We start from the raw sequence: 15,308 nt of genomic DNA on the forward strand, positions 1-15,308 counted from the left end.
CCAAGTTCAGTTTACTTTGTTTTGAGAAAATGTGGGTAAAAGATTAGAGGCACCTCTCCAATCTTGGGAAGCCTCTAGTCATGGAAAATCATATCCCAGCAGTGCTTTATATGATTTCACCTTCAGCTTTAAGTAAGAATGTTTGACCAGTAACGCTGTAAGCATATAGGATAAGAGAGACCTATGTTGTACACAGTTCCAGTTGTACTAACTCAGGTATGAAGATCTCTGGAGGTGAGCTATTAAAACTCCCTGTTATTGCTCATTCTAATATCTGCCAATCTTAATAATCATCAAGTTCTTGTTTTGGAAATAAATATACATAATGATGATTATCATAAAAATAATAAAAATGAGTACAAGACAACCTGGGATAAAATACTTTAAAAAGCCCTGGAGGTAACATGGATAAATAAAGCAACCCAGGTGGGGACTAAGGTGCACTGCGCAGAGATGAGTCACTTCCAGCTTCCAGTTGATCATTAGCAGGTCAGGATATGGGATTATTATCACTAACTCCATCTTTTTCATGGAAAACAAAAAATATAATTTTTGTGAAACCTGATGATAATGTTTAAACATTGGGACTTGACTTTTGGAAACAGGAAAAACACTCTAAGTTTAAAAAAAAAAAAAAAACATGCACACAACGCAGGTCAATTTGCAGCCTCTGAAAGTCGTAACGTGGGATTTAGAACCAAAGGAAACTGGATTTAACTTCTGGATCCATTTTACATTACCTGTGTGGCTCTTTTCAAGTTCTATAACTTCTCTAGTCCTGTTTACTTATCTGTAATAGGAATTATGATTTATAATTGACCTGCTGGTACTCTAGCATTCATTCACCTCTTTCTCATTCTTAACAGAACTCAAATTTTATTGAGACTTCATGTCTCCTGTAAGAAACTATGGAACTCAAGGGAAGTTTACCCCATTCCCAGCTCCAGGAGTAGGTCTGGTTTGATTTAACCTATTTGCCTTCTCTGTGAGTGGGTCAGGAGTTTGGAGTTAAGCCAGTCAGTACCTGGCATTTTCAAAATCACCATTATTGGCCCAAGATGGGTACATGACCTAATTTGGCCACAAAGAAGTCTTCCCAGGTGTTGCTACCAGCAAACTTGAGGTAATGAGGAAGCCAGTTAGAGAAAAAAAATCACACTGCCCAAAAAGCAGAGTCAAGAGATCATAGAGAAAAGAACTAGAAGCTTGATTATATTGCACCTGAAGTCCAAAGTTCTTCTGGAATTTTTGTTACGGGAAATAATTCAATCACATAACTTTGAGTTAACTTGATTGCTACCTGCAGTAAAAAGATCTTAACTCACATCTAAGGATGAAAGATAATGTATTTAAACAGATTGACACATAGGAGGCAGTCAATACATGGTAGGTCTTATCCTTAGAGTACTTTCACATTTAAAAATATATATGCTTAGATAATGTAACCTATGAAACTTGAAGTTTCCCCACTCACCCTCACATACATAATGATGCATTAATTAAATTAAAATTTTTAAACTTCCTCTTATTAATAGTGATGGAAATGAAAAGGAAATGAGCACATTTCTCAGGAGAGCTATTTTCTATCACATGGAAAACTGGGCAGTGTGGATTTATTGTTTGTGTTTGGCCAAGACTTAACCAAATGAAGCAGATCCTCGGGAAGCTGACTGTGGGGATTTGGACAAGGGTACACCAGACACCAGCAGATCTGCCAGTGCATTTACCCAACTTTGAGGCCCATGTAGAAATGTGGCTGGCCTCCCATGCCCACGCAGAACACAGCTAGCACCATCATGCTGGACAGTGACTCCTCCATCCCTGAGATTCATGCCAGGATTTGAGGCACCAGGAACCTGGATGGGGGCTCAGTCACACCTGCAGGCAGGCAGCATCCACATGGAAGCACGAGGTGAGAGAAGCAAAGAAGCAAGGAGACAAAGGCAGAGAACAGGTGGAGAGGCCTGTTCTGGCTCTCTTGCTCCCACCTGGAAGGGATGAGCAGGAGAGCTTTTGGCCTATATATAGATAGAGGTGCACAGACAGATACTCTTTCAGGAAAGCAAACCAAGGACAGCTCATAAGTTAATCGGTCGTGAGCACCTGCCCCTTTATACCTTGCCGCAGGCTTCTCCCTTTTGGTAGAAAGGATTTTTAACTTTGTCTTTTTCTACAATATCAGATGTTGCCCAAATCATGTCCAGAATGAAACAAAAACAGAGGTTTTCCCCCTGCCTGAACTATCACTCCCTCATCTCTCCAGACCCCAAAAGCTCCATCGCCTCCTCATCTCTCCAGATCCAAAGTTCCATCACTCGTCACTTACTCATCTGTCCAGACCAAAGCTCTATCACCTCCTCATCTCTCCAGACTCAAAGCTCTATCACCTCCTCATGTGTCCAGACTCAAAGCTCCATCACCTCATCTGTCCAGACCTAAAGTTCCATTAACTTCTCATCTGTCCAGACTTAAAGCTCCATCACCTCCTCATCTGTCCAGACCTAAAGCTCCATCATCTTCTCATCTGTCCAGACCTAAAGCTCCATCACCTCCTCATCTGTCCAGACTCAAAGCCCCATCACCTCCTCATCTGTCCAGATCTAAAGTTCCATTACCTTCTTTTCTCTCCAGACCCAATGCTCCACCACCCATCACCTCCCTCATCCGTCCAGACCCAAAGCTTCATCACTTCCTTATCTCTCCAGAGCCAAAACTTTACTTGCCATCTCAGTCATGTCTTAAGCTCAGTAAAATATTAGTTTCTCACAACTCAAAGGGTTCACTGCTGGGATGATTTGCCAGGCAATTCATTGTGTAATCAATTTTACTTTCGGCTGGGTGTGGTGGCTTACTCCTGTAATCCCAGCACTCTGGGAGGCTGAGGTGGGTGGATCATCTGAGGTCAGGAGATCAAGACCAGCCTGGCCAACATGGTGAAACCCTGTCTCTACGAAAATACAAAAATTAGCCGGGTGTGGTGGTGGGTGGCTGTAATCCCAGCTACTCAGGAGGCTGAGGTGGGAGAATCGCTTGAACTCGGGAGGTGGAGATTGCAGTGAGCCAAGATCGCATCATTGCACTCTAGCCTGGGTGACAGAGTGAGACTCTATCTAAAAAATATATATACTTTATATATATATAATATATATATAAATAATATATTATATATTATATATTATATATAATCAGTACATTGAGAAAGTAAAATATATATATATATTTTTTTTTACTTTCTCAATGTACTGATTAAATAAAACTGCTGGTAGGATTAACTCTGCAAGGATGCACCAAACCCAGATATATTCACCATAGCCATAGATTACACATTTTTGGAAGGCTTACAGGACCTACTACGATGTCTATCATGGAGCAAACACTGTGCAGATGCCCACCAGGCATCAAAAGAAAATCAACATTGGGAACAGAGTCTCCATGTGGGAAGAGCACCTGGAATTTACAGCCTAACTCTTCCTCTCCAACATTCGCCTTCCCCTTGGAGGATTATTTACCAATTAATGTTAAAGTTCCTCATGGTTTAAACCCAGGCCCTCCTGAGTCATCATTCTCCCCTGCAAGGCCTTGTCCAGTCATAGGGCTTTGACTGCCATCAATAAGCTCAAATCCTGTGTATTGCATTTTCAGTCTCTTCTCTCTGATTGCCTATTGAGATTTCCACTTAGATATCTCAAAAGTATGTCTAATTTAACATGTCTAAAATTGGATGTCCCTGACTGTCTGTTCCCCAACATTTCTTTCCTCATTTCTTCTGTTTAGTAAAAGACACCACCATCTACTCAGCTATACAAGAGAAAAATTATTATTATAGATCTTTTGACACCTCATATTCATCTGTTAAGTCTTGTCAATTTTATAGCCCAAATATGCATTAAGCCTGCCCATTTCTCTCTGAATCCACAGCTATTACTATAATGCAAGTCGCCACTTCCTCTTTCCTAGACCTGTGCTATGGTCTTCCAACCAGACTATGTTTCTACACATTAAAGCCTCCCAGCCCCAATATACACTTTGTTAGCAGGCATCAGAGTAATAGAGATGGGGCTTAATTTGCTTTGTTTTTTCACAAAAGAGAGTTGCAACAAATAATTAGCACATGTCACCAAATTACTAAATTTCAAAATGAAAACTTCTCTAGTATTCAACCCTGGAGGAAATAGATCAATGTGCCTTTTTGTTGGGCATGCTGGTTCCAAAATTCTAAGACTTACATCTGGCCTAAGGCAAATGTGAACCATATTTGTGCTTTATGTGTGACCCCAAAACAACCCAAACCACCTTTCCCTCAAGGTAAAGACACGGCCAACTTCTGGTCCTCCCAAGCTGCCAGCATCAGGTTGCTACCATTTGTCGAGCTATTCATTGGGTGCCAATTGGAAATGATTGACTTGCATTGCAGGGCTGGCATACGGTTCTTTTGACTTCCAGCCATAAAAGGGAGGGCTGTGTTCCAGGAGAGATGCCACAAACAGAGATGATGCTGAAGAGAGGCTGTTGACTTAGTGCTCAGGCTGAACACCCAGCAAGCTCAGCCCACTCTCATGGGTCCATCAGGACTAGATCAAGCTGTGCCTCTAGTCCAGAAGAGGAGGAGAATTAACACCTGTAGAGTGCCAACTATATCCTAGATGCTTGACTAAGTACAATACCTGCATTTAAGTGGCATCATCCTCCCTATTCTTGGAATTTTCTCTGTTTACAATCAAGGAAATGGAGGCTCAAAGAAGTTAAGGAACTCTCCCAGAATAACCCAGATAATAAGAGGGTTTGAACACACCACGAACTCCACATTCCACAAAATATGACTTGTGTTCCTCTGGATTCTCTCACCTCATATCTCTTGCTGATTTACTTTGAGACTCAGCTGTTTTTCCCACTTCTGAGTTCAGAGTCCCAATCTGATGTACAGCAAAGGCCCACAGGGCAGCTTGGCCTCTGAGGTGCCTGATCTCACTGCGAGAAGTGTTTGTTGAGCATATGGTGATCCCCCAGATAAATATTTGCAAAGAGTTAATCACATTCACCTAGGGAAGTTTTAACTCTGGTCAAGCTCAGAGAATTAACTGAGCAGGCACTTCTATTGGCATTACAAAAAACCAACAGCGATCATTCTGATTATTAAATAAAAATATGTCAACCAGGTTTAGCAGAGTCTCTTAATGGGTCATTAAACCAAGAATTTTTCCTATGTTATTTTAGAAATGAAGATTTACAGTAGTATCAATGTAACTTAGACATGAATAAAACTCTTTCTCACCTATATATCTTCCTTCTATTTCCCTTTCTGAAGGGGTAATAATTTACAATGTTGTTGGTTTTTAAAGCTGAAGCCTGACTTCATAACTCAAGAAGTCAATTCAAAACACATAAATGGTCATGCCAGGTGTCATCAATGAAGGCCAAATAACTTCCCTTCAATACTAATTCATAACTCTCCTGGGATAAGACTTTTTTTGCCCCCTCATTTGTGCTATAGATCTACTTGAGCTCTTCTACTTGATTTCCAGTGCAGTGACTTCTCCATGTCCTACCTCCCTAACTAAAATGGGAACCACAGAACATACAGTTGTAATTCAGTAATTAAAGAATAGAACTGAAATGCACTTCCATTGCTTGATTTCCTAGCTTATTCAGAGCTTGCAGCGTAACGAGTATAAAGTTACAATAATGATGATGATGACCACAATAACAAGAAAAATAAAATTATAATAATGACCTGATAGTTATTTGTAAAATGCTTCTCCATGCCTGGCACCATGCTAAATGTATATACTTTAAGATGTTACAAGAAGAAGACATGTCTATCTTACACACACACCCTCTTTAGGAAAACTCCTGGGTTCAGAGTTGTTAATAACTTATACTTGGTAAATATGTGGTAAATTCATAGTCAAGTCTGTCATACTACCTAGCCCATGAAGTTTTCTTGATGCCACACTGCCCTCTTCCCAGTGGCCATATTTCTCCCAAGGTAATCCTTTGGTAAGAGGGTTTTGGTCTGAAAAACATCCACCCTCTCCTTTCTATGACCTCCTCTTCAGTAAGTATAAAATGTGTCCCCTCCGTTGTGGAATAAGAAACACATATATGCATGCAGAGAGAAAGACACACACATGCACACGCAAATGCAGGTAAACATGTGTGCACATGTGTGTATATACATACCCATGTACATATATGTGTGCAAAAACACTTGTAGACATACACAAACACACAGCACTCACAGCACAAACTGAATGCTTTGCATTTCATAAAACCACAGGCTAAAATGTGATATGAATTTCACCTGGGTCTACATGCTTGAACCAAGCCCCAAATAGGCATTAGTGGCTACAGCTTTAAGCACCAGAAGAAATAAATAAAAGCTACCAAAAAGCAGCTTGGAAAATGATCACAGAGCATTGAGTCACCCAGATCCTACTCCTCTTGTTAGGTGCTGTGCTTTTGCATAAGGACATTTTTTTTTCTCCTATACCTCCAACTTGGGAGGCTGGGCCTCTACTATGGAATATTCCACTGGCCCCCAAACCTCAGAGCAAACAATAGATGAATGACAGCCCTGCCCCACCTGATAATCACATGATGGCCTTTTTGTGTCTCTCCAACTATGAATAATTGGTGCTTAGCATATGTAAGACACCAAATACATTTTTTGAATTAACAAATGGTAATATCATGGGCTATGGCATGAAGAGACACTTGCTTCACTCATAACTTTATTTCATTTTTATTTTATTTTATTTTTTTTTGAGAGACTGGGTCTTGCTCTGTCGCCCACGCTGGAATGCAGTGACGTGATCTCAGCTCACTGCAACCTCCACCTCCCACGTTCAAGTGATTCTCCTGCCTCAGCTTCCCAAGTAGCTGGGACTACAGGCATGCACCACCACACCCAGCTAAAGTTTGTATTTTTTTTTTTAGTAGAGATAGGGTTTCACCATGTGTTGGCCAGGCTGGTCTCAAACTCCTGACCTCAAGTGATGTGCCTGCCTCACCCTCCCAAAGTGCTGGGATTACAAGTGTGAGCCACCACGCCCAATAACTTTAGATCTACAAGTTTCATCCATAGTAGTAACCATTTACAGACTGCTTTTCCATACGCCACACACTGGTCTAAGATGCAAATGCTTTTCTTGTCCCCATATTACACCTGAGGGAGCAGACATGGAGTTCAGTGACTCACCCAAAGTCCAAAGTCTAAAAAAGTACAGATCAGGTTCGAACCCATGCAGCCTGGCCCCAGTGCCCATGCTCTTAACCGTGATGCCACTGCCTCCCAGGGGGCCCTGGCCACTCATGAACTGGACAGATTCTTGTGATGGAACCGGACACAACAGCCGGGATTCCACCGGCCAAACAGGTCATGGTTTACCTTCACAATTTTGGGAGTTACCAGTGACATGGTCTGTGCTTGGTGAAGGAACAGATGTTTAATAACTTTGCAGTAGCAAGGAGGTTATATAACATGGCTGAGCTATTTTTGAACTTTGGAAAATGCTGACTGCTCTTTTCAAAGTGTCTTCTGTAAAATCAGGAATATTAAACATGAAGAAAATGTCCCCCTTTCCTGTACTTTTTTTTTCTCTGAAACTCTATGTACAGAAACAGTTCGGTGGTAAGGTTGTGAACATACCTTCCCTTGCAAGCAGCCCCTGATACCACGCCCAGCCCATGAGCAATAAATCAACGTTACAATATCCTAACTGCACCAGCTCTTTGCCTGAGATTATAAATAAAGTCCATGAGGACCACCAAGTGGCATGTCTAGCTGGCCCCACGACTTTGTTCTCAACCAGTCAAAGCTGGATCCCAGATCCCCTCAGTAACTCACCACGAGGACATCAGGTATGACCTCATCTGAACTTCTTCTGGAGCTATCTGCAACCTCCCTGCTACATAGGAGGAATAGTGAGAGCTATTTGTTTATCAGATGCTTTGCAGAGTAAGACCTTAATCCAGCTGCAAATGTAATTTTTAAGCTTGAAGTGAAGAACTCCTAACTCCAGAGTCCTGGGCTTCTATTGAACAAGCTGGTAGATCTAACACAAGCTACAGATAGGTCTGTTCTCTGCTTTCAGCTATCCAGACTGAAAAATATCTTACTATAAAAAAACCTAAATGTCCATCAAAGAGGAATTATATAAGTGTAAAGATGGAACACTTATACAACAGAATATCATCAATAAAACAAAGGCAATTGAATTATCTTCATAGAGGGATTTTGAAAACATAAGGTTGAGGTAAAGGAAGTTCTAATACATTAGACGCCATTTGTGTACATTAGACAGAAGTATGCATTGGGAATATGGTTGCACATGTATGTGTATTGAAAGTACGAAAACATGTACATGTATTCGGATGTAAACCAAATTGATTATCATGTTTTCCCTTCTATGGAGAAAAGAGGAGAAAACTGGGACAGGGAAACAGATACAATCAGAACTTCTACACTATCATTAATGTTTTATTTCTTTTAAAATGTTGAAACAAACATTAACCTTTGGAAGGTTTAGCTTTGTTCCCTATGATGAATATTGGGTTGAGTATTTTATCAGATTCTGTAGTTTTCTGTACTATTCTTTTTTCAATATTAAAAAAAGAATTCTTACTACCTAAGTTTGTCTTTAGACAAATTTCCCCCACCTTGATCAGACTGTATGGTGTTTGAGGAGAGAAATTATATCTTAATTCATCTATGTATCCCAGGGGCTAGCACAGAGTCTGTTGGTTGGAAGCAATGATAGACAGAGGATAGAATATAGTGCCTTGACCAGGCATGGTGGCTCATGCCTGTAATCCCAGCACTTTGGGCGGCCAAGGCGGGTGGATCACGTGAGGTCACCAGTTTGAGACCAGCCTAGACAACATGGTGAAACCTTGTGTCTACTAAAAATACAAAAATTAGCCAGATGTGGTAGTGCGCACGTGTAGTCCCAGCTATTTAGGAGGGTGGGGCTGGAGAATTGCTTAATCCAGGAGGCAGAGGTTGTAGTGAGCCAAGATCGTGCCACTGCACTCCAGTCTGGGAGACAGAGTGAGACTCTGTCTCAAAAAAAAAAAAAAAAAAATTAAGGGAGATATAATCCTTTTTGTTTTTTGTTTTTAAATGCTTTCTTTGGCCTTTCTCTAGCTCCCTGTCAAGGACAGCCTGGCAGGTTTCCACTATTCCCTGGGGTGGGCATCAGGGACTGTGGGATAGTGTGGGAAGGAGAGACTGCTTGTGCCTTATCCAAACCTACACACTGGGTGGACACCACCAGCCCTGCATAGATGGAGAGATGTTTCATTAAACACCAAGCAGTGGATGGCGACTTACCACACTTGATGCATTGCTTCTCTGGGGCTGAAATACCATTTACAAAATTACTGCGTTTAAAGGCGTAACTTTGGGAAATTGCGCAACAGCATTTCACAGCAGCAGAATTTTTTTAAAAAAGAATAGAATCCAGGGTGGTCACTGGAAAGGGATCTAAATGTCTTGCCAATTGTCCTTCTAGAATTCCTTTTCCTGTATATGTTATATTTCAATTGCCCTAAAAGTGAGTTATGTTTCCATCAAAATTATACATTTCTGAATATTCCAGCTGCGGGGCACATCTTATTATGGAAGTGAGAATTCATTAGCCTCGTTTGTGTCTTTGCGCTGGCAGCAATCCTGCCTCTGTAAGAGACTCCCATGTCTCACGCTGATTTATCTGAGTTCCTTCCTGATATCTGGACCATTATTTAAAATGCTGAAAGTGGCAGTGTAGAAACAGGATTACTAAAGAGAGTAAAAGGACAGAGGACGGAGAAATGTCAAAGGAGCATGATTTCTTAATTCAAGGTTCATTTTTCAGATTTATGTTAATTGTAAAGAAGTATATTCTGTCTACTTCATCACACACACACACAAACACACACACTCCTCCAGCCCCAGTTCAGAGATAACCTCTGAACTGTAGCAGATTCAAAGTCCTAAAGCTTTCCAGAAATATTTCAGAGTGACATAGTACCCTGCTGGCAATAAACCAACATGGTTTGTTGACTGTATTTCCCTTTTATTATTATTATTTTTTTGAGATGGAATCTCTCTCTGTCACCCAGGCTGAAGTGCAGTGGTGCAATCTCAGCTCACTGCAACCTCTGCCTCTCCCTCTTGGGTTCAAGTGATTCTCCTGCCTCAGCCTCCTGAGTAGCTGGTATCACAGGCATGCTCTACCACATCTGGCTAACATTTGTATTTTTAGTATAGACAGGGTTTTACCATGTTGGCCAGGCTGGTCTCAAACTCCTGGCCTCCAGCGATCCACCCACCTCGGCCTCCCAAAGTGCTAGGATTACAGGCATGAGCTACCATGCCCAGCCTGCTGACTATAATTTCTGATGACCAAAAACTTCACTGATCACTCTGGAAGTTACTTAATATTACTAGGTGGTAAATACTGTGCTAAACAGTACTTTTCAGGCAGCACCTCAATGAATATGACAATCTCTAGAACACTGGTTCTCAAAGCACAGCCCCTAGACCAAGAACATCAGCATCACCCAAAAACTTGAAAGAAATTGCAAATTCTCTGGGCTCACCCCATATTTTCTATTACATTAGAAACTCTGAGATTGAGGCCCAGTAACTTGTGTCTTAACAAGTCCTCCCAGAGACTCTGATGCCTGCTAAGGCTTGAGAACCGCTGCCTGGAAATTAGGTGCTATTATCATCACTTTGCAATAAACACCTGAGGCCCAGAAAAGTAAAATTATTGTGCAAGTCATATAGAAAGTGGACGAGACAAGCTTTGAACCCAGACAAGTCTAACTCCAGAGTTGAGGCCCTTAATTACATTTCTACACTACTCATTATCTGAGGAATAAAGCATGGATTAAATCAGTGAACATTAGGCAAAACCATGCAAAATGGGGATAGGAATGATCATTCTAAATCTCAACAGCTGAACCATAATGATGGGCCACGAGGAACAATGACACTTCTCAGAAACCTAAAATTTAACTTAAATGTTCGCCAAGATGGGAGTAGTTAAATAAATTATGATACATTCACATAATGGAATATAATGCAGTTCTGCGAGTAATGTTTGCCAAGATTTCCAATGGTCTACAAAAATACTTAGAATACAAGAAGGGAAAAAATCAAATGCAAAATCAAACAGAAACCAGGAGCACTAGTGTGGGAAGTTTCCCCAAAGCGTAACATGTTGGTGAGGATGTGGGAAACTGGGTGGTTTCACAAACTGTTGGTGTGACTATAAATTGGTGTTGTTACTTTGCAGGACAATTTGGCAATAGATGCTTCCATTTAAAAATGCACACGCATTAAGACCCAAAAATTCTATATCTTAGAATCAACCCTAGAAAAAACACTTGCACATGTGCTTAGACATGTATAAAGATTATCACAGCTGTTTAGCTTCTAATGGGAAAATAATCTGACAAAATCCCTAAATTAAATGTTTATAACACAAATGATGAATTCTTGACGTGAAGAAAACCCCAATTACCCTGATGCGATTATCAAACATTGTATGCCTGTACTAAAATATTTCACTTATCCCATAAATAAACACATTTTTGTATTGGGGTTTGGGGCCGGAGGTGGGGATGATCAATAGGGTAAAAAAAACATAGAAAGAATGAATAAGACCTACTATATGATAGCATAATAGTGTGACTATAGTCAATAATAAACGACTTGTGTATTTTAACATAACTTAAATAAAATTGAATTGTTTGTAACTGAAAGAATGAATGCTTAGGGGATGGATACCCCATTCTCCGTGATGTGCTTATTTCACATTGCACGCCTGTGTCAAAATACCTCATGTACCCCATAAATATATATACCTGCTATGTACCCACAAAATTTTTTTAAATAAAAGAAAATTAACTCCTAAATTCCTATCATTATGCAGACTGGAGAACTAAGTCATGATACCATGATACCATATTGAAGAATGTGATGAGGGCTATGAGGTTAGACTTATCTGGGTTCAAATCTTTATGAGTTACAAAAAATATAGATACACTTGAGATACAGCCATAGACAGACAGACAGATTGATCAATCCCAGGTGTAGGTTTCCAAGGTATATTGTTGAGTAGAAGAAAAAGGTAAGTTGCAGGAAACAAAGTTTGATGTGACTTATCTTACAAAGGAGATGAGAGAAAGAGAGAGGAGAGCAAAATAAAAATCCCGCAAGTAAACACATAACATTCTGCATTTTCAGTGCGTATTTCTAACAATGAGTATGTAAGCAAGCAATGACAACAGCAAAATTGGGAGACAAAAAGCCCTTTCTTACGGGTGCAAGGTGTGCATCGGGACCTCTGGCCTCTCCATCTGCCCGTAGCAGCTGGTCTTGGCCTCGGGGATGTAGGAGAACTTCTCCAGCATAGAAGACGCAGCGGTGGTTAGGATGCCAATGCCGTCCCTCACTCTCGCCTCCAGGCTGTAGTCCCAATCATCGTAGGAGACAGAAATGAGTCCCGATGGAAACTCTTTTGGGATGAGCTCCGTGTTCCCAGAGACCAAGCTGGGGACAATCCAGAAGAAATCATACCCGGTGAGGCCAAGGGAGCGGGCCTCACTCAGAATGAGAACAGCCTCGTCTTTGGAACAGTAGAGCAAGATGACAGAAGAGTGGATCTTCTTCAACTGGACTTGTGTCTTTGCATCCTCAAAGGAAGTGTCCAGTGTGATCACATTCTTCATGTCCCAGCCCACAAAGCTGTTGTCCACTGTGGTCTTGACGAAGCTGATGAATTCCCTGTAGCCAGGGAAGATGGTGGTTACCAGGGAGAAAACATGCCAGTCATAATCCTGCATGATCTTCAGCATGACCGTGGCTTGCTGCTGGATGGACGCTCCAAACTGGAAGAAGGTAGACGTCGGATCCTGCCAGTGAAAAGAAAGTAAAACAGAGGATGAGGCGGGAGGTGGTTTATACAGAAACACAAACTGTATCCTAGAAGTAAGGAAAGTAAATCACACATCAATCATTTGCAGACACTCCTGAGCATCTACTGTATGCCAGACTCCAGAACAGATCCTGCAAATACAGAGAGGAGAGAAGCCCCTGTACTCAGGAGCTCAAAGCCAGGTCCTGGAAGGATGTCTGTAATTATTGCTTGCCTATCATCTATTCTTCTCATTTTCCTCTAGTTCATCCTGCCCCTTCCTCCTTTGAGTCTATACGGTTCTAACAGAACAAACTCTATCTGACCCCCACCCCAGCTCATGACCGGAAAATCAAGCCATGGAAACAAAACAGCATCAGCAAAGACAGTTTTCTAACGATATATTTGGAGCCCCTAGAGTCTGCCAAGTATGAAGCCATTTCTCCTGGACCCCTTTGTTATAGAAGCCAGTGAGTTTCTATGTTCATGTAAGTAGTTTGAGTAGGGTTTCTGTCAATTGAACATACGGCTCCCACATAATACAGAGTATCATAAATACCATGTGGACATCTACCTTTTCAATCAACAAATATTTATCAAACACCTTATTAAGTGTTCTTAATAAGAATTAAGTGGAAGACAACTTCCAGAAACTAAGAGCTAAAAGAGGCATATGAAGTGCTGAAGGAGCATCCAGGTGAGGAAGAGGAGAAGTGCATGGATGTTACAGTCAGAGGAATCCCGAGGATGCACTGCGACTATCTCAGAAGCTGTAGATGAATGCATCATGGCGCCCAAAGGAGGGGGACGATACAATGTTGAAGAGCTTGGCAGAAATCCTAGCACACACGGCCTATTCAGAGCATAAGGGAGAGTCGCTGAATGCTCTCACCCTAGAAAGTGGCATTGTAACTTATGTTGGGTTCAAGGGCCTCTATTAGCCCTAACATCTTCACCCATCTACAATCATGAGAACAAACTTCCATTTAGAAAAGGCAGGTGATGCATACAGTTGTACAATACACAAACTGCCTTCATACCCTCTAACTCTTCAAATCCCCATAATGATCCTACAAAGTTGGTATTGTTGGCAGGGAAAATGAGGCTCAAAACAGTCACAGAGCAAGTAGGCATCTGTACATCAGTGCCGTGACTCTGCATCCTGCCCCCTTTCTGATACTCAACTACAGTCTTCCTGGGATCACTGAAGATCTGTATGGAACAGATGCTTAAACCACGTTGTTGACTTGTGGACACAGTGCAAAAATGCTAACTAAACAGAAGGTATGCCTCCGTGTTAGAGCAAAACAGGATTTGAGAAGTGCTGAGATATATTTCTTTCAGGGAACTGAAAGAATTATCAAAAGGTCCTCACCATATTACAGCCATGTTTTTATTTTGCATTCTGTATTTACCATGAGTATTGAACACAACCCTCAACAGGATAACTTATGAGGATTCCACTGCGAGAGAGAGAGAGAGAGAGAGAGAGAGAGCGCGTCTGTGTGTGTGTGTGTGTGTCTGTGTGTGTGTGTGTGTGTGAAAGGTGGATGTTCCATTCATGTTTTTCAGAACAATACTTTGTAGCTGTGCGTGTCAATTCCTTCAACAAGCTTACATCACTTTCCCTGTGGGTGCTCACTAAAAGTTTTATCAGAATGGGCTAAAAGCTATAGTTCTTCGAAATACTGCTCTTTTCTGAAATGCATGGGTTTGGGGGATAATTTGAGTGAAGTGTGGCCTGAAGGCAGAGAAAAGAAACAAGAATAAATGTCTTCTGGGCCCCTTCCAACATTGCAGTTCCATGAATTTTACCTAATTAAATCAATTAAAGTGGGTAATAGATTTAAAGACTGTGGATAATTATTGTTTTCCCTACAGTAGCTTTTGCAGAAATCTAATATTCTTGAATTGATTAACCATTTTAAATCACATCTCAACAAGACTGTGAGCTCCTCAAGGGCAGAGATTTTTGTTGTTTTCATCTTTATGTCCCCAGAACCTGGCAGAAGTCTTGGCACACCCATAAATGGATGACAAGGGAATGAAGATGTGAATGAAGCCTAAGAGGAATGTCCTTGGTTAAGACCAGAAATGGAAAGAAGGGGAATTCAGTATCTGAGATTGTATTTTGTGTGGATTCTGAATATTGTGTCCAAAACAAAACAAAACGAAACTTTCAACATCATCACCTACACCTTCCTACCCTGAGGAACTACCCAACCATCCAATACCCAACCTATATCTCAATGTGTCCTTTATTGATAACGAGGAGAATATAGAAGACCTATAAACCTCAGCAGTTGTCCATAGAACTTCATTAATGCCAAAATAGGGCAACAAGATAAAAAAAAACACCAACAGAAGACAACACAGAAGTAGAGTCTAAAGGCAATTATATTC

General features: G+C 41.1%; 1 protein-coding gene across 3 annotated transcripts in view; it reads right to left on the reverse strand.

Annotated features, from left to right (window-relative positions):
* The window catches only part of GRIN2A (glutamate ionotropic receptor NMDA type subunit 2A), a 429,030-nt gene that overhangs the window by 173,398 nt on the left and 240,324 nt on the right, over positions 1–15,308 (reverse strand). For all 3 annotated transcript variants that reach the window (XM_054452862.2, XM_054452861.2, XM_054452863.2), the window contains one exon: positions 12,311–12,903. In XM_054452862.2, coding sequence (XP_054308837.1) covers positions 12,311–12,903 — 593 coding nt within the window. The remainder of the gene's footprint in view (positions 1–12,310; positions 12,904–15,308) is intronic.

The sequence above is a fragment of the Pongo pygmaeus genome, chromosome 18, assembly GCF_028885625.2.
Source record: "Pongo pygmaeus isolate AG05252 chromosome 18, NHGRI_mPonPyg2-v2.0_pri, whole genome shotgun sequence".
Classification (NCBI taxonomy): domain Eukaryota; kingdom Metazoa; phylum Chordata; class Mammalia; order Primates; family Hominidae; genus Pongo; species Pongo pygmaeus.